The sequence below is a fragment of the Ptiloglossa arizonensis genome, chromosome 9 (assembly GCF_051014685.1).
Source record: "Ptiloglossa arizonensis isolate GNS036 chromosome 9, iyPtiAriz1_principal, whole genome shotgun sequence".
NCBI lineage: Eukaryota > Metazoa > Arthropoda > Insecta > Hymenoptera > Colletidae > Ptiloglossa > Ptiloglossa arizonensis.
The window spans coordinates 14,896,907-14,916,390 of NC_135056.1; the positions used below are offsets into that span (position 1 = coordinate 14,896,907).

Consider the following 19,484-nt stretch of genomic DNA (forward strand, 5'->3'; position numbering starts at 1 on the left):
CTCTACGATAATCGAATCACTATTTACGAGCGAAATTGTAGACGTCTCTTGTTGCAAAAGTCGCTGGATTGTATTCTTCGCGCAAGAATCAAGTTCTCTAAATGATTCCGTAGAGAACAGTCGGTTACAAGTTCTTATCGATCGATGCCACCTCCACGATAAAAGAAACTCGATTTACGAACGCAATCCTGAATTTCTCTCATCGTGAACACCGTTCGACTACATTGTCCGCGGCACGGGTACACCGAACGTTTCTCGACCATTTTTTCCGACCACCCTGTATACAATACACCGAGACAAAAGTTCGCAAACAGAGTTGCTTGAACCGACGAATTTAGAAATTGCACGTTCGCCAGGAATTTCTTATAGCGTTTGGCAAACAAAATCGATATCGTCGACCGAATCTCCTGCAATTTAAGGGGAGTTTACTGCCTCTCTACTGCAGCCCCACGCACTGCCCCCGGTTGTCACGAGTTCCTCGCAGCGACACGTCGCCTCGCGGGATCATCGTCGCGATTGCACAACCGCGTGATCGCGATTCGGACGATTTAATTATTTCCGACGTACAATTACACTTATCGAGGTCGTTCGATCGAGGAGTCGCTTTCTCGACCTATCGACAATTCTTCAAAATTTCTCTCTTCTCTCGACTCACAACATTTGCCCACAAAAGAAAAAGAAACGGAAAAAAATATTTTTCAACGTCCTCGAAGTGTTCTGTTCGCGTGCGTTCTTGCGCGCGTTCCGTCGCCCCGCTTAGTGGTCGTTCGTGTTTCCACCATCCCTGAAACACGATCGTCCAAGTGGGACGACGGTGTCTTACGAAAACACGCGGTGGCGGTGGCGGTGGCGGCGACGGCGGCGGCGTCGACGTCGCGTCGCGTCGAGCGGCGAAAAACATTCGCGGAAAGCAAGAATGCGCGCAACCGTCTGCTTTATCGTTATAAACAAATCGTCAAGGCGGGGACCACCTATCCGTACTATGAAATACGCGAGCGGTGCACGTTTTGGACGCGGCTCGAGAGAGAAGCGCCGTCGGTATTTGGCAAACGGTGACAACGCCGTGGTCCGACACCCGTCGTCTCGCGGTTTCTCCGCGGTCCCAGGTATCCTAGACTCGCGGCCTCCGCCTCTTCCTCGGTACCGTTGCGTCCTCGTCTCCGTACGCCTCCATCTTGTCTCTCTCGCGTCTCCGTTTCTCGCTCGCGCGTCTCCTATCTCGGAGCATCTCGCTCCCTCGCGCGTCCTTCTTCCGCTTCGCGGTCTCTTTCTCTCGTTTCCGTGCCCCTCTCGCGAGGGACCTACCTCTCTCTTTCATTTTTGCGTTTCTCGCGCTCTCTTTCATTTTTTTATCTTTCGCGCCCTCGCTCTTCCATCTTGTGTCTCTCGCGTCCTCTCTCTCTTATTTTTGTTTCTCTCTCATTTTGTGCCTCTCGCGCGTTCTCTCTCTCATTTTGTGCCTCTCACGCGCTCTCTCTCTGATTTTTGTGTCTTTCGCGTACTCTCTCTCTTATTTCTGTGCCTCTCGAGGGCGTTCTCTCTCTTATTTCCATGTCTCTCGCGAGCTCTCTCTCTCTCGCTTCGCGTCTTCAGCGCGCTTTCTTTCTCACTTTGTATCCCCCGCGCTCTCCCCCCCCTCTCTCTCTCGCGCTCTCTCTCGCTCTCTTCCGCTCGGTCCCACTCGTTCCTGTGACTCTCGGGCGGTCCTCCTCGCTCGCGTTCTCTCTCGTTTCTGTGTCTCTCGCGCGCTCTTCCTCTCTTCGCGTAAGAGAGCCGCAGGAGGAGAGAGAGAAGGGGCAAAGACGCTTTTAGACACGGAGCGTCCACGAGCGTCGCGACGCCTTGAGAAGCAGTAGTCGCGTACCTTAGGCAGCTTCCACCTTGCCGGCTCGCGGCCCCGAAACGTAACGCGATTCTCTCCTCCGTCGCGCGACGACGACGTCCGCTGGCTTTCGGGCGCATCCTCGCCGATCCGCGTCAACGTCTCACCTGCGCGAGGACCCATTCTCGTGACCCGTGGGACGTTCGAAACACCCGTTGAACCGGGGGTGGACCTTGCCGATGGAACGTGGTGGACGATCATCGGGGTGGTAACGGTCGTACGGTGCTCCGGATAGAATATTCTCTGTGGAGTTAAATTTGGGTCGTGGCGTTCTTCTCCGTTTCATCTCTAACGCGCGCGCGTTCACGCGAGTTCTGGAGAGCGATCCTCCCGCGGGATCGCGTCGGGTGGTTAAAGCGCACGTCGTCGTTTCGTATCTCGTGGACACGGCCGTGCACCGAGAGGATAAAGTTGGTCGCGGCGGGACTCGGGCGAATATTTCGACGGGATCCGCGAAGTCTAAATTAATCTGGAGCGGCCGTTGTCGAAGCTGGGAACGACGGGCCTGGTGGTGTTCGCTCGGCGTAAAAAGAACGTAAAGTTTCACGCGTCCGTCCGCTCGTCCGCCCGCGCTGCGCGCGAGGAATAAAAATAAGCGCGATACGGGGAACACCGAGGAGTCGGATCGGTTTTCTGGCCACGGAGGGTTGGTTGCACGCGTCCTCGCGCTTACCAAGACATCGTCCCACGGGGGGGGACGACGACAACAAGTGGCCGCGCGCACCGTGCTCTTATCCCCACTTACAACCCCCCCACCTTGCGCGTAGACTCCCACGAGAAAGAAAAAAGAAAAAGAGAATACAGATACAAAGACGACCGACTTCCTTTTATTCCAAAAATAATCCTCCTCGTCCTTTTTCGTCCACGACCTTGCAACCTCCACCTACTCGCCCGCTCGGTAAGAGACCAACGCGCGGATTTCGAAACCGTCTCGATAACGAGGCGAAAGAATCCCGCGAGGAATTCCACGAAACGGTGGATGAACCACCCCGAGTTTCGAGGCACGCGGATAAACTGCGCGGTTGATCGTTCTGGAAGAACGTGGGACAAGTTCGAAACGTCGTCGCCGGTTTCCGCGGCGTTCTCTCCGCTGTGACGGATCCGTCAGTGTGGAAGTGCAGTGTCGTGACCGTTTCGCGGTTCACGGTGGTCGTTGGTCGTTCGGCGACTGGATCGACCGTTCGAATGTGTCCGTGGAACTGTCGCGCGGTGACGTCGTCGCGGGTGATACCTGTTCGCGTTTGTACGGGGATGGTATAGTGTTCTCCAAGTGGACGACCGTGCGCGTGGTCGATCGGTGATCACCGGTGGTAGAGGGGAGGGGAAAACGAACGCGTCACCCCGTTTGAGAGTAAACACCGCGAAAGTGGTTCGCGTGGCGAGAAGAGAGAAGAACCCCGCGACGATGGCGGAGCGTCCCGGGGCACGTAGACGCTCGCGTCGCGACAGCATGGAGAACGCGGGGGCGTCCGCGCGGGGCACACCGCCAACATCGAAGGATCGCAGGACCAAACGATCGAGCAAACCGTCCAAGGAACGATGGTTGCTCACCAGGAAGACCTGGCGTTACATGGCGGACGCTGGCCGACGTTTGATCCCCGACGGTACCCACAACCGGCCGGAGGACATCCCGAAGATCGAGCAATACTTCCAGGAGGTGTGCCAAAAGGAGCCCAGGTTCCTCTTGTGGAGGAAAGCCTCCTATCCGGGAACGTTGGGCTTTCGTTCGCAGAGACGAAGACGACCGATCAAGGGTGGTAGCTGTCGCACGAAAGCCAGCTCGGCCGACGAGGCGGACGACGTCAGAACCGGGACACCCAGGAGTTTCGTGCTCAGGACCACCACCGCTGGAAAGTTCGATCTGGCCAAAGCGAAACGGGAATGGTTGCTGGCGACCGAGGGGGGCAGCACGCCCTCCAGTCCCGGTGAACGCAGGAAGTTCCAACAGGAGGACACCGAGGCGAAAGTGTTGGCCGATATGCTGCAGAAGTACCTGAACATGCAGAGCGACGTCGCTGGCACGACGAGAACCACCGGTAAAACGGACGGTGTCCAGACGACCGAGGGTAAGGAACCCTTCGATTATCAGAGCCTGATCGACAAGCTTCAACAGCACCTGGACCTGATAGTGGCTCAGGCGAAACTCGAGGAACTGTCGATCCAACGGTCCGCCTCGAACGACGCCGCGCAGAAGGTTCCCAAGTCCATGCAACCGTATCAGGGCGACTACGTGCACAAATCCCTGATGGAGACCATCGGTCGTTATTACAGCAAATCGGGGACCAGGGAGCACGTGATCACGGATATACTCACCGATCGAAAGTTACTGGAGAAGTTGTACTTCGATCTGAGATGCACCAGGGGGTTCAGGGGTCCACGTGCCACCGGTGCGTACACATCGCCGTCTAGTCGTTGGTGGACGCATCAACGAAGCAGAGCACCGACCAAGGAGGACGATTGGTTTTCGAACAGAAGGGATCATCTCTCCCCGCCGCCGTTGATCGCGGTTCAGGAGCCAAGCACCGATCGGGGACCGGTGGACGACGGGGTACAAACCGATCCGGTGCCCAGAGACGTACTGGACGCGATCGTTCTGGAGAAGGAGGAGTCCAAGGAGATCACCGGGCAAAAGTCCAGCGGTCGTAGACGCAGCAGCGTGGACAACGATGACGTTTCACCGTCGGTGAGCGACACCATCAAGAGGTACCTCAGAATGGCCAGAAAGAAATCGATGGACGCGGACAAGGTCGATAGGTTCAAACGAGTCAACTACGATCGCAATCTGCGCAACATAAAGGCCAAAGGGGAGACGACGAAACCGAGCGACGACGACGGGAACAACAAGGGTTGTCAAACGGACGACAACTGGGCGATCAATTACAGAGAAATGTCTTCGATGGAGAATCCGTTCGAGAATCTTTCGGACGCGGACACGACCACCTCGCCGCCGAGTCGTAACGCGAGCTCGAGGAGCAGCATCGACGCAGGCCTCGGCTCCGAGGAGCCGCTCACTCCTAAACATCACCACCATCAATCCTTCCTATCCCATCTCCTGCACGGTTCCAACGCGCACAAGGATAAACCGCATTCGGCACCCGGTTCGCCGGCACTCACGTCATCGTCGACAAATTCCGCAGGTGGCACAGCGATGCAGAAGAGCAAGTCCTCGAGCAGCGTGGTGCATCACGGCAGCCGACTGGTCGCCAAGAAGATATGGCGGTCCAGGAGCAAGAGCACCTCGAGGGCGACCAATCAACCCTCCGTCTGGACTCCCCAGGTGAGTCCCTGTTTGCGATTAAGAGAGTGGCTTGCTTTTGTGGATGTGGTCTAGGGATATTGGAATAGGTGGTGCAGGGATATCGAAGAGGGACAGGATTTTGGCAATTCGAGGGTTTGTCTAGGGATATTGGAATAGGCGGTGCAGGGACATCGAAGAGAGATAGGATTTTGGGCAATTCGAGAGGGTGGTCTAGAGATACTGGAAAGAGTTGGGTTTTTGGGTGATTAGGGAAAGTGGTCTCGAAACACCGAAGGGAGCAAATTTTTGATAATTCGTGAGGGTGGTCTTGAACGTTGATAAACTCGAGTTCTGTTTGCAATTCATTTTCGTATAGGTTAGGTATCAAGGGGTCTCGTTAATTCTCCATTTTAAAATATGGATGATCTTTTGTATCTCTTTCCATTGGAGGGTGTATTTACATATGTTTCAGAGAGTCGTAGAAAGTTTTTTCGAGTATAAATGATACTTTCTGTTGAAACGTGATCACTGTCGACACGATGATTCTTCTTTCGAACGTTAGACCTATCCAAGTGATTCGTAATTCGTACAGGTGTGTCCTTTAATATCAAACTTCGATCGATAATTTCTAATTGGTCGCAATACGGTCGCGCGCGATTTTTTCGATATTTCTTTCTAACGCGTTTTACACGCGCATTGTAAACGGAACAAGAACATATCACAGGCGCTATAGATAGAGTTTTGTCTTGCCAAAACACGTCTACGAATAATTTGCTTAAACCACCTGTCGCGGCATAGCTGGGAGTGTCCACCTCGTTATAAGAAAGAAAACGAATTAACGGTGCCGCCATTAAAATCTGCGAAAACATACCGTTGCTATTAATAAAGATGCACGGTCACTTTTCTTACCGACGTTCAAAAATCGAATTGGTCCTTATCATTGGACAGAAATATCGAGTTTGCGATTGGAATATTTCTCGGTTCACTTTCTTCGATGAAATCTCCAAGCAGGTAGCCTTTTCTCTTTAGATAGAAGTATCTTCTTCTTCTTCTTTTTCTTTTTCTTCCATTTCGATGACTTCTCCTCTGAAAGTTCCTCCAAACAGGTAGACTTTCCCCTTTGAACAGAAGTATCTTCTTCTTCTGTTTCAATGATTTCTCCTCTAAAAGTTCTTTCAAGTAGGTAGCCTTTTCTCTTCGGACAGAAGTATCTTCTTCTTCTTTCTTTTCTTTCATTTCAATGACTTCTCCTCTGAAAGTTCAGCTTCTATTTACTCTTCATCGACTCTTCGCGTGCTTCGACCATTTGTAATAATAATTATCCAAGTGGTTATCGCGGTTTCCAATCAACGACGACGTCGTTTCGGGCGATCTCTTCGGCGCGCGGGTCTCATCTCGCGTCACCGCTCCTTCTTCGTCGATGTCGGTTTCGACGGTCTATTTTTCTTTCTTCCGGCCTCTGGCGGCGTTTAATATCCCGTGTGACCGAGTATTCGGACGATGTGAAAGGGAAAAAGAGGAGATGCGAGAATAAGAAGAAGAGGGTCGACCTTGCGGCAGGCAATCTCGTTAAGCGGTAAGCGCGATAACCAATTTAGGGCCTCGGAATTTCGCCGGCGCCGCCAGAAATAGTCAGCCAACGGTGGTGTGTATGAACTATACTTAACCCCTGCTACTACTACTGCGTGCACCAACGCGCCAGCGCGCACGCTTCTACTAGCAAGCGGCTTGCAGTCACGCGCTCGCGTTATCCCCAACGATTCCGTTCGTTTTTCCTATCGATCGTCAACGCGAACCATGTCATCGATTCTTGATCGGTTCGTTGCTCCGCGACGACGAGAACCGAGAAAACTCGAAAATAGCATTGCGTGACTCCCTCCAATTGAAATTGAACGAATTCGTACGCGAATGGTTACTTATGTCGTCTCCAAAATCCATCTACTCGAAGTCAATTCGCCAAAGATTCTCTCGATCGAACATTAACTCGCGCGAGTACGCGCGTTCGCTGATTTTTACCCACTTTGTCCCCCTATCCTCGACTGTTTTAGCCTCTTCGGTTATAACGAGCGCGTTCCCGAAAAATTTGGATATTCGAAACCAGTTTACCAACGACGCTTTCGTCGAGATGTAAAATACACAAATTTCTCGCTACGATCACACGAGGAACGAGCTGATTCCTTTTGCTCGTTCCAAAAGTTTCGATGCAAGACAGGGATGTATTAGGGGTGCTAATTTTTCGTACGTATTCGAATCTTCGGGTACTTTCGCGGCGCGAATATTCGGCTATTGTTCGAATTACTCTCGAGTGATCATTCGAATACTCGTTCGAATTTATTCGTAACGTTCGAATATTCGAAGCGTTACTATTCGCTTATTCGGATACTCTCGTACCTATAAAATATTCGAAGCTTCACCTCGTAGATACTTTTTGGTTCTATTCGTCGCTGACGCGACGATTCTAACTCTTCTATTCTGTCGCTTGCGTTTAAAATCCTCGTCAACATCGAGCAGTCAAAGTTGACCGAGTCGTCCGCGTCCTCGTCGCGGAGATTTATCCCTCGATCTAAATCCACGAAATTTTCAACGCCCACGGGCCACGGTGGGTTGTATATTTATTTACACGGCTCAGGACAACCGATGATATCGCATCATTTCGCGCTCGACGACACGAGAGTAACGACAGAGCGTTTGATAGATCGTCGTGTGCGATTGCGTTTTGGCAGTGATCCTTCGCGAGCAACGCGTACGAGCCTTCCTTTCTTCTGCTACCCACGTGTTGCGATTATTAAGTGCTCGACCGGTAAATAAATTTTACGCTCGACCCTCTAAGGAAATCTTCCGATGACCACCGAGCTTCTTCCACTCGTTTCGTCGTCTCGATCGATGATGCATCGATTTGTGCACGCTAGGTTCGTTCCTGTTTTGACATCGATGACGAACAGTGTTTGAAAGTACACGGTGTAAACAGTGTGATTAAATTTAGATACTTTAGGGGTTGACAACATCGAAAGGAATAGAAAAGTTCGAACGAAGATGTCTCCGATGTTGACAGTTTCGGAGATACTCAAATTTTTGATTCGTAAGTCACTTATCGGCACGAGGATACGATTAATTTGAAATCTTAACGGTTAGATATTCATCAAACTACTATCGAAACTTATTCACGTTTCCTTGAAAGAGTTCCATCGACTCATGAAGATATTACCTATAGTACTCTTACACGCTGTATATTTCTCTCTGACACTTCGTCTTCTCGTTAATTAGCTTACTAGGATCAAGATTACTCATCGAGTGATTCGAATATATAATATTTCGATCAGTGGACTATTTGAACACTATTCGAATACTCGAGTGTTCACAGCATTTGGATATTCGTAGTATCCAAACGATGCTATGCGGTATTGTTCGAATAGTATTCAAAATTTATACGCGTCTCTCCAGGTCCAATAGTTTGAATAGTTACAGCTCTACTTACAAATTAAGTTCGTTAAACCACCAACTTATCTCCAATATACTTGTAACGCGCTGTATCTTTGTACAGTCATCGGTATACTTATCGTCGTGCTTTATTTAAGGTCTCCTGTTGGACAAACGTTTCTCGTAATCCTCGGGGCGTATCTTCGTTTTATGATTAGGATTAAAGCATCGCGCGACGAAGATATCGCGTGCGTTAATTTCGAAATATTCCGCGGCTGTGCACGGTGAGCACGAACTTTGTCTTCGTGTAATTGCCGCTATAAAGAGAGATAAACCGAACCTTCGTCGTTCTTGAAACATCGAAGCCAGGAACGAGCCGCGATAAATCAAGCGAGTTCTGCGCGTTGTTCCTGTAACCGCGAAATGGCGATCGGGATCGTAAATTAGTGGACATCGGTTCGTTTCCGAGCGTGGAAGTCGCTCGATGATATTCGAATTCGAAATTGACGGGGAGCCAATTCATTACATCAGACGCGGTGAATTTTCCAAGATGCTCCTCGAATGCGAAAACAAAATTGGATCGATCGGGATAAGAACGCCGAAACGTTGATTGTTGATGTGCAGATATGCAACAGGTCATGTGCACTCCCTGGAACATCGAATCGACGATGTTGGTGTTCGAAGGAATTTTTTTTTATCGACTTTTCATCAACGAAACGCTCAATATTGGCTCGAATGATCATACATCTCCGAGAAAAACGTTTAGTCGATATATAGGGGAAAATGAATTTTCCCTCTTCTCGTCGTTAGTGTATACAGTAGGTCACGTGTGTTCTATAGAATATCGAATCGACGATTTTGGTGTTCGAAGGAATTTTTTTTCATCGATTTTTTACCAACGAAACGCTCGATGTTGGTTCGAATGATCATAGATCTCCGAGAAAAACGTTTAGTCGATATATAGGGCAACATGAAGGAATTTTCCCTCTTCTTGTCGTTAATGTATACAGTAGATCACGTGTGTTCTATAGAATATCGAATCGACGATTTTGGTGTTCAGAGGAATTTTATTTTCATCGAGTTTTCACCAACGAAAAAGGAAGAAGTTCTCTCCCCCTTCGTTACTAGTGTGTACGCAGTAGTGCAGGTTGGCGTTGTTTGGAAAAATTTTTCTTTCACGAGCGAGAAACTCGATGTTTTTTTATCCTCTGTCGACATGCATTGTAGGAGAAAAGGAAGGAATTTTTCTCCTTGTCGTTGGTCTGCGCGTAGTAGGTCAGGCGTGTTTCTTGAAATACCAGACGACGATGTTGGTGTTGTTTGGAGGAATCTTTTTTCGCCAGCGAGAAATTCGATGTTGGTTCGAATCAGGTTTTTACTTTTTGTCGACGTGCATTGTAGGGAGAAAGGAAGGATTTTTGTACCCTTGTTGTTGGTGTGTATGCAGTAGGCCAGACGTGTTCCCTAGAGTATTAAACGTCAGTGTTGCTCGAAGGAACTTTCTTCCAAATTTTGTTGCGAAGCTTCCATATGATATTGCTTCGAATCGTAGGTCTACGAGCAAATGTGTATTTTCCATCGACATGTATTACAGGGAGAAAGATAGATCTTGAATCAAGGAGAACGTACAGCGAGAGGATAATGGAAACATAGGAGCATTAAATTTTATCTATTGTAACAGTTTTAATTACAATAAAATAATAGATCACGAGAATGAATTGAAAAAGATCCAAGGATTAGGGTTAAGTAGAACGAGGACAGTGTTGAGAAATTTTTTACCAAATTACGATAATCGAACTTTCTTTCTCCCCAGTATATATTGTCCATGAAGAATGTACTGTCACGATCTTGTTTAAAGTCTTCTTCGCTTTCGTCACCTTTCGACATTTGGTTAACCTTTTTGGAACACGAAACGTTTCACCGTGTAACATTTTCTCACGCTGCTTGAAATTCACCCCGCGAATACGGCTTTAAATTGTGACGTATAGAAGGGGCGTCTTTTACATTCGTTTTAATTAAAACTACCCGTTCCGCGGAACGTTAGAACCGCTTGTCTTACAGTCGTACTATTTTGCAAGAGCGAAAAAAATAATTAACACGCGTTCCCTCCCTCTTCCAGTGGCGCACGGGCGAGGGAAATCTTATCGCGAGATTATAATTATACCTCGCGTTTCCACCAATGTTCATTACTGTCGATGTACTCGGGCATAAAATTATAAATTCCAAATTGCTAATATTCTCCGTGAAAATATGCATTCTCAATAATTGTACCGCGCTTAATTTTCCAGCGCGGAGAGCAATCTCGTAATTGTACATGTCCGGAGGATATTTAATTCTGAGAAAACTCGTAGGTTTTACTTGTAATTTCATCCCCCGGGGGAAGGGAGTACGAACTTAATACTATTGTTCCGACTATTAGGTGGAAAATGGTGACTTCCGGTGACTCGTTTATTAGGGCAACGCGCGTTGCATTAGCAATTCCCGGTGAAAACGCGAAACAACGTAGAGTCGACGGAATCGTTTATCAACAACAAAGTAATAACGAACTGAACTGCTAATCGTGGTAATGGAGAGGCGAAGTCAATGCCAATTATAATTCCCCCGTTAATTACGAGGGCAGGTGAAGTTCACTTCGATGCACTTCCATTAATTCGATATACACTTGCTTTTACATTAGATGCAGTTACTTTGTTTCTAATTAAACTTCGCACAGAACGGTAATACCTCTTCCAGTTACTCTTCGCAACGCGAATGAAACGTCTTCCTTAATATAATACTTATTACTTTCCACTCGTTACGCGATTTCATCGATTCAACTTTCCCACGAGAACTTCAGCTTTTATTCAATTTTCATTTCTCACTCGCGCCAGTTCGTTACATTTACGACTGCAGTTTGCTTGTAGTGGACTGTAATTTTCTTTTCAAAAGAACCGAGACGGAGATTATCCTACGTCGTAACTGGGCTGTCTCAACTCCTCATCGACGTTACTCGTAGTAATAATTTTTCCACTCGAGGACTTCTTTGTCCACTTTCAAAAGTTTCAAACTAGTACAGTGTTCTTGGGGAAGTATCATTGCAGTTTCTTCGATTCTCCCCTCTTCGTCACAGATTTTGGTAAAGTTCGTCTAGAGTTCATCGACTCGACGTATTCTCTGGAAAAATGATTCACAGTATTCGTTTTGTTTGTACGCTCTTAATTTTCTTAACGTTCGAGGAGTATCGGTGTCGAGGAGTTCGATGCACCTGTTACGTAAAATTCAACGAGTCGATTACATCGATTAACGCGAACGACTCCGTAATAATCGATCTTACGAGCGTAACCCGACCTTTCGTAACGCAACGTAAATCGAAGCATCGCGGTCGAGGAGGATTTTTCAGATCGTGTGTCTTTTGTATTTCAGGGAAAGTGCATGTGGGCGGGCACTGCTGGACGACGCGTCACTCTGCAGGACACCTCGCTAAGATCGCTGTCAGAAATCGAGAGGAAGGTCCTGTGCAAGGTGGCAGTTGCCAAACTACAGGCCCTGAATTTAGGTGTTCACATTAGGCCACCGAGCGGTAAGTCCTTTGACGTTTGTTCTTTGCGTTGCACAATTGTTTGTCCAATATCTCTGATACGAAGCAATGCAACTCCAGAGTGCATTGCACTCCCTCGTGAAAGAATCGGAAAACTTTGTTCGATATTTACGAAACGTAAAGAAAACTTTAACGAACGTTCATGGACACGAGAGTGTCTTCGACCTTTGTGAAATAAAAAAATTGTACCTTCTTCTTTTAGAAATTTCTAGAAAAAATTGATCAATGTTGGATATGTACCAAACGTAAACAAAATTTTAAAGAACGTTTACAGAAAAGAAATACTAGGGTTTCTCCCTTTCAAAATAAATCAAATTGTATCTCCCCTATTTGAAATTTCTGATTGTACCACCTAGAGTCTTTTAACAACTATTTCAAGTATTAACATCGAATCATCTCGACCCACTTGTTCAATGTTTCTGAACCACGGTGGTATAATCAAGGGGGGGGGGGGGGTAAGAGAGCACTGTATCCCCCAACGAAAGAATTAAGAATTTTTGTTTAGTATTTATCGAACGCAAACAAATTTTCGAGAACGTTTACAGAGATAAATTCAAGAGTCTTCTCCTCTCGAAAGAAAAGAAAACAGAAAAAAAAAAGAAATCACCCCTATATTTTCAATTTCCGGTTGCGCCATCGCCGAGACGAGTTTCGAGTCTGCTCTTTGAGTCGCTGGTCAATAAACTATCGAAGAACCGATAATTGATCTTTTCGAGTTTTCGAAAATTTTACGAGCCCGGGATTATTATTCCACGCTGTCCGAGTTTTTACGAACGCGCGAGTCGTGGTGCGTTCTTTAAATTTAAAACAGACGCGAGTATTTTCTTTTTTTTTTCGCGCCTCGATGGCGCCACGAAATGATAGAAGGAAACCAGAGGGTACCGTGTGAATTGCCGAAGGTCGGTTCTTTTGGTTTTTCTTCGAGGAAACGAGTATCTTATCCGCGACGTCGTGGATGAAATCTCGGCTCGGCTGTCCGAATGATTGACGTGTTTATGAGCGTAAGGATCCATTCGCTTTTGCCTTGTATCTTCAACGTGGGAGTATCCTCTTTCGTAAAGAATTTTTTCTCGTTCTCGTTTCACGACATTAAGTATACACTGGCTCCCGAGGCTTTTAGAAATCGTTGGGAAGATGTTTATTACCCTTTCCGAGGGAATCGATCGCTCGTTGCGACGAACAATTGAAATAGTATCGTCTAATGGACCGAGGTGCACGGTGTTGCACCACGGACGCGAAGTGTTCGCAGAGTGATCCTAATCGTGGCCAAAAGTTACGGTACAGCGATGTCGTAGAGGGTACGAAGGAAAACAGAGCTCTAAATTATACGAGGTCGTTCGACCGAAACGATGAAAATAGTTTACGTAACTTGAAAATGAAAAACTTTGGAGTCATCGCCCTTTAAAAGATAGGCACGACGCACTTTTACGAGTACGACTTTGAATCGAGTGTTTTATGGGTTCATTCTGGGGTCCATTATGAGTGGTTCTACACGGTGTGCAGTGATCAGTTATGTAAATTAAATTTTAAATCATTTATCGAAGAGTGGGTATTCTTCGAAAGATTTTGACGTTCAAATTTGTATTTTTTCTGGACGTATTCGGAATTGTGTAAATTATTTATTGTTTTAGTTGTAGGAAATTGTTTCGCGAGTTTGTAAAATATCGTTCGAACGAGATCATTCGTTGTTACGTCTTCGTTGCTCGTCGAGGTATCAAATTCCACGAAACCTCAGGGACGATATATAAAATGGATATTCGGCGAGGATAGTATCGTATCAGGGTCTTTATTTAGGACAGGCGGAGCGAATGGGCTGGCAAACTCAACGGAGTGTGTTGATTAGGTGGGCAGAAACGGAAGGAAAGGTGACAGAACTTTCTTCTCTATTACTTAGAAATGGATAAATAAAAGTATGCGAGGGTGGCGAATGAAGCAAAGGGCGGACAGAATTTATAGATCCCAAATGGGATCGAAATTAGAGGAAACCCGTGTAAATCACTGTACAATGATCTCTTGAATTTCTTTTTCTTCGAGTTGAAATGAAAAAAAAAAGAAAGAAAAAATTTGTTCTCGAAAACATTTTCCTTCGATAAAGTACTCTTGAATACGATACACGGAAAATGGACGATAACTCTGTAAATTAATCAATCGAAATAGGCAATCGTTGAACTTTTTCAAAGTACTTTTGTATACAATGTGTAGAAAATACGTAGTGTACGTACACGATAATTATAAATTGAATATTTATAAATTGATAAATCGAAATATACAACCATTTCGATTTTTACTTTCGTGGTGATCCGTTCGCATCGAGATATCGAACGATCGATAAACGCCGCGCGGTCGATACTCGTCGAAACGTCAACGGTGACTCCGATGCGCGGAAAATGCATACACTCGATGCACGGGCCTATGCGTTTCGCAATCTCGCGCGCGAAATTTTTCTGCGGTGCATTGCGGTCGTTGACGTTACTCAACAATCAAGAAGGGATCGTGTTTCATCGAGTTCCATTTGCTCGTGTGCGTTCTGCGTTTCTTTGTTCCACTTCCGTATCCAAGCGGAAGTGAATCAATGAGACCACAATAGAGACAGAGCGAGCACAGTGGATTCTTATTCGTGGGCCCGATTGTGTACGCGTTCTCGCGCCCACCGATTCCCCGAATATAATTGAGGCACGTTGATGCAACCGAAGTCCGATAAAGACACCGAACAGTGAATGTTTCATCGTTACTCGCCGTTTTACAGAATCTCTCGGCAGCAGCACGGTGGCCACGAAGCCCAAGCGGAGAGCGCCTTTGCTGAAGAGGAAAGCTCTCACGACAGGCTTCTTCGACAACAAAGGGAAGGACGACAAGGAAAAGGGTAAGTGGGAAACGAAAATGTCCGTCAACGGCTTCGGTTCGTGTTTTCTATCGCGCGAAAAAGATTCAAGGAGAGCGAGTAAACTGATACGAAAGATGCAAAAATTATTTCGATGATTTTCGATACGATTGAAAAAAAAAAATTCTTCTTTGTACAAACGCGTCGAACAATGAGCGATTTTTTACTCGACGAATGGGAATCAGAATTTTTATATATTTGAACGGATTATTTTCTTCGATACGTATATTCATGGATAAGAAATATTTTAGTGAATACAAATTTAACTATTCTTCGATCGTTTTATACGTCGTCTATTGTTCCATTATAATTTTACCTGGCTTTGTTTTTCGCGCGTTACACGGTACTAGAGAAAGGGTTTTGTAGCATCGTTTTCCAGCATCGATTCGAAATTGATTTTTCATAATAGGTGTAATTAGAATAATAACTGTACGTAAACATTCGTGCCATCTGAACTGGTTTTTGCGAAACTTACGTGGATCGTGCATCGAGGGATGATTTTCTAAGTGAAAATTTCATTTTTCATTCAAGTGAAATCACTGTCGCGACGCAGAAAGTCGAGCAACACCGAGATAAAGGATATTTAGGGGATTTCGGTGGCAAAGCGATCGGTTTCCCAGTTCCTCGTTCGAGTTTCGAACACTCCGCCGCAATAGAAATTCACTCGACAGAATCAATAATTAAACGCGGTAAATTAAGTGCGCAGTTTAATGCGCGGAAAGCGGCACAGTTAACGATCGGAGATTTATGGGCCGATTATTTGTTTGGAGAATAACTAGTTCAGCTATTTTCAGGTGCGATTCTGTTTGCTAAAGTGCGGCACAGGAGTGCTTTATCATTTTATACGTTTACGACATCGCCGCGTGTACGTATTTTGATCTAGTCGAGAGCCGCAGGAAAGACAAATATTATGCTTGGGACAAATCTCGATGTTGTTCCGCCTCTGTTTCCCCGTTTGGAATTCCACGCTCGATAATTACGTAAATCGGGAGCAAAGCTCCTCTGCGCGCGATCAATTCCTTTTATTATCGTTACTGTTCACCGTGGAACCCTTCGTCACGATCGCACAATACAACGCTGGAAATACAAACGAAGAAAAACCAATGAGCTCTACCTCGGGTCGTTTTTGACCCGTGACACATGTCCTCGTAATACATCGTTTTTTCCACGATTAAAGCTATCTGTAATAAATCTGTAATAAATGAGTTCCTGCATTCTCTCAGGCCCTCTCGTTGCGTTCTAAAGTTAAAAGAATTACGTGTACCGTGCATTCGCGATATTTTTAAATATTAAGTACACCTGTTGAAAGTATCGACACCGTGGTTGTAATCGTTAGCGAAAACATTTTTTCTTTGCTTCGGGATCTCGATAAACGAGACGGGAAAATTTCATCGCGGTTTCGAATTTGTTCAAGCTCGAGAAACGATACTCTTTCGTTCGTTGTGTGTGTGTTCTTTTTTTTAATTAAATTCCCATCCAAAGGAACACGCTTTAAAGCCAACTTCGTTCGCGCCTCTTTCTGCTCCGTGTCAGCGATGCAATTACTAGTATGCACCGCGTGGGCGTTTCATTGCATTTCCTGTTTGTAAAGCACTCGCGGCGCGATATTTCGAATAAAAATTGCACTCCGGATGGAAGTCGATGTTGAAAAGAGCTCAAGACCAGTGCGAAACAATCCTAATCCAACGACGTGGGTATGCTTCAACGGGCTGTGACCTTTTACACTTATAATCGTCCCTTTTGAGTGTACCAGGTCTCGTTCGCTATTAGCGAGCGTACGGTGTCGTCTGTGGAAAACGTTGCAATCTCTTTTTCCCCATGAATATCAAAGGTAACGGAAAAATTTGGTGTTTTCATCCTTCGAGGTTCGTTCGTTACTTTCCGCGACGAATAATCCGAATTCATTGTCATTGGACTGCGAGAAAACGAGATAGAAGATGGTTCACGATTTTCGAACGAAATTACAGATTTACGTTTCTACATAGTTTTCGTTCGACGATATTTATACCAAGTGTTTTTCATTTCACTCAGAGAAACGTCAAAGAGTATTACGGAGATAATCGTTTCTGCATAGACAATGCTTGGATCTTTCATCTTCGCGAGTGTTTTCGAAGTTTCGCAGCTTCGAGGTACACGTCTGAACAATTCTTCTTGCAATACGTTTTACCTTATCGTTGAACAATTTTCGTATTAAAATACGAAATAATAACTTACCAGGAGTAAGAACATGCTTGGAAGAGTAACGTCGAAATGTATCGTCCAGTCGCGGTTAGTTTTCCGTGAAGAGAAATTGTTCCTTACGGTTGGATGTAATTTTCCTCGCAAACACGCGAAAGGAAGAAAAAAGTGGAGAAAGAAGTGCGCGGAACTATCGTAAAGAAATGAATTTACGATACGGTGGACTCTTTTTTTTTGAAAAATAAAACCACGGAATGTCTCGACGTAGAATTAACTCGTTAAAATTAGAAACTATATTCTCCGTAGGGTGGAACACCGAACGGTGCAATTATGGACGATCGTGGAGAAATAAATCCCACGCTGCACGACACCACGTACTCGCTGACCATCTGTTCTTAGACCAATATCCATAAAGTTATTAATTTTCTTCGAGAATTACAACGTTCGAATATTCGGTCACATCCAAGTCTTGACGAAGAATCGATCGTCGACATTAGATCAATCCTACACATTATTCGAAAGACTAATTCCGTGCAATAATCACCATTCGAAACTACAATCGAGATCGACCGTGGAGAACAAAATTTTAATTAAATTTTGAATCCTTAAATCGTTTTCAAATAAAATTCCTAAAATTCGCTGTTCTTCTCAGATATTTAAATTTCACGAAACGGTTACCAATTCGAAACTGCAATAATGCAACCGTAGAGAACTAAAATCTCGCAGAGTTCCAGCCACGAGATCTCAAAGGGTTGTTGGTTACGTTTTTACCGCGTTGTGCATCGCAAATTATTCTCCAAGTTGTTCCCTGAGAGGTCTGGAAAAGGACCAGGCACCGTTTGGAAAAAATCGTGGGCTTGTCCATGTGCAAGTACCAGGCTGCGGCAACAGTCTCGGCCAGGCTGGTATGAGACACAATTTCGCCGGTTAAAATTAGCCACGGGGTGCTTGGTGGCGGTGCATATTTCCGCATATACCAGGTTTATTTGCGGTTCGCGCCGGGTACGAGTGCCGTGGGGACACCGGACGTCAATCGGGATCCGGAGTGCCGTAGCCATGGGGTCGTTCTCACCCCTGAACGAACCCTCGATACGCTTTTCCCTCGTTACGTGCACCGAAACGGTAAAACGCGAAACTTCTTGTTTCGCGTTCACGCTGGAACTCTTCCGAAAAGTGGAACACGAGCGAACAATACGCTCCGGCTTCGTACGATCGTAAATCATTCCTTTCGGTCGTCCCAATTTCGCGAAGTCTCTATCGAAAATGTCTCCTCGTCTCTCTGGCATTCCCGTTGCATTCGTACGAGTGGTTTTTAAATCTCTTGCACGGTAGATGCACGTTATCCGTGATTGATCTCGTACGGTATTCTTCCGCAGCGAAAGAGAAATCTTTCCATTTGAGAATATTATTTTTTTTCATACGAAGCGTCCGGTTGAAGAAATGAGAGTTTCCGTATTGGAGAAGGTAGCTCGTGACATGGTATTTGTAATGGTGAGTTTCTTTTTATATAGTATATGAGTTTTGATTTTGTGTAGCATTGTTTCGAATTTGAAAGGATCTCAACTCGGTTATGGAAATTATTATTGTATTTGGGAACGAACTGTATAGTTGGATTTTCGGAGCGGTGGCTACTAAGTTTTTTTTGATTTTTAAAAATCGGCTTATCGATGAAAGTGAAGGTAAAATAATTCTTTAAATTTCGTGCCAAGTTTTCGATAATTTCAATGATCAAAATTGTACTTTTGAGTATTGGAAAAAGGATTCGTAGAAGGTTTGCAATCGAATGTCGAATATTGGTTTCGGAAGACAGGGATAATTTAAATTCGAGTCGAGTATATTCTGATCGGTGGATTGGCGAGGAATTCGCAAATATTTGCAACAAAGTGGCAGATGACAAGAGCGTCGGTAGCAGAGATATTTGATCGGTGCAACCTTTTAGTTTCCCGGGACGTTTACGTTTGTCTAACAACGCGTAATCGTCAAAGAAGACTAGAAAATTCAGCGGAACAATTTCCTGATCGACGAAGCGTGTTTACCAAATTCTCGTTCGTGTTTATTTTTACGACTTTTCTTCGTAAAATATTACTGCACGGTCAATTATCGGTACGGTCACCTTAGTACAACCGGGGCAGAATTTTTAAATCATCACTGTTACCAGATACACATAAATATCACGTAACAAATCAATCTTAATAAAATCGTGTCACGTTACGAGTAACTTCGTAACGATTCATTGCACACAAAAATACTCTTCTATTTAACAACCATTCTTTCAAACACACCCGTGTATTATTTTATAAATATATATTTT

General features: G+C 45.6%; 1 protein-coding gene across 3 annotated transcripts in view; it reads left to right on the forward strand.

Annotated features, from left to right (window-relative positions):
• The first annotated feature begins 873 nt into the window (after positions 1-873).
• Rhogap102a (Rho GTPase activating protein at 102A) overlaps positions 874-19,484 on the forward strand; it is a 42,749-nt gene continuing 24,138 nt past the window's right edge. Inside the window, exons 1-3 of one of the 3 annotated variants that reach the window (XM_076319420.1) lie at positions 874-5,159; positions 11,940-12,096; positions 14,861-14,977. In XM_076319420.1, coding sequence (XP_076175535.1) covers positions 3,288-5,159; positions 11,940-12,096; positions 14,861-14,977 — 2,146 coding nt within the window. In that variant the 5' untranslated portion in view covers positions 874-3,287. The remainder of the gene's footprint in view (positions 5,160-11,939; positions 12,097-14,860; positions 14,978-19,484) is intronic. The other 2 variants (XM_076319418.1, XM_076319419.1) reach the window with 2 other exon arrangements.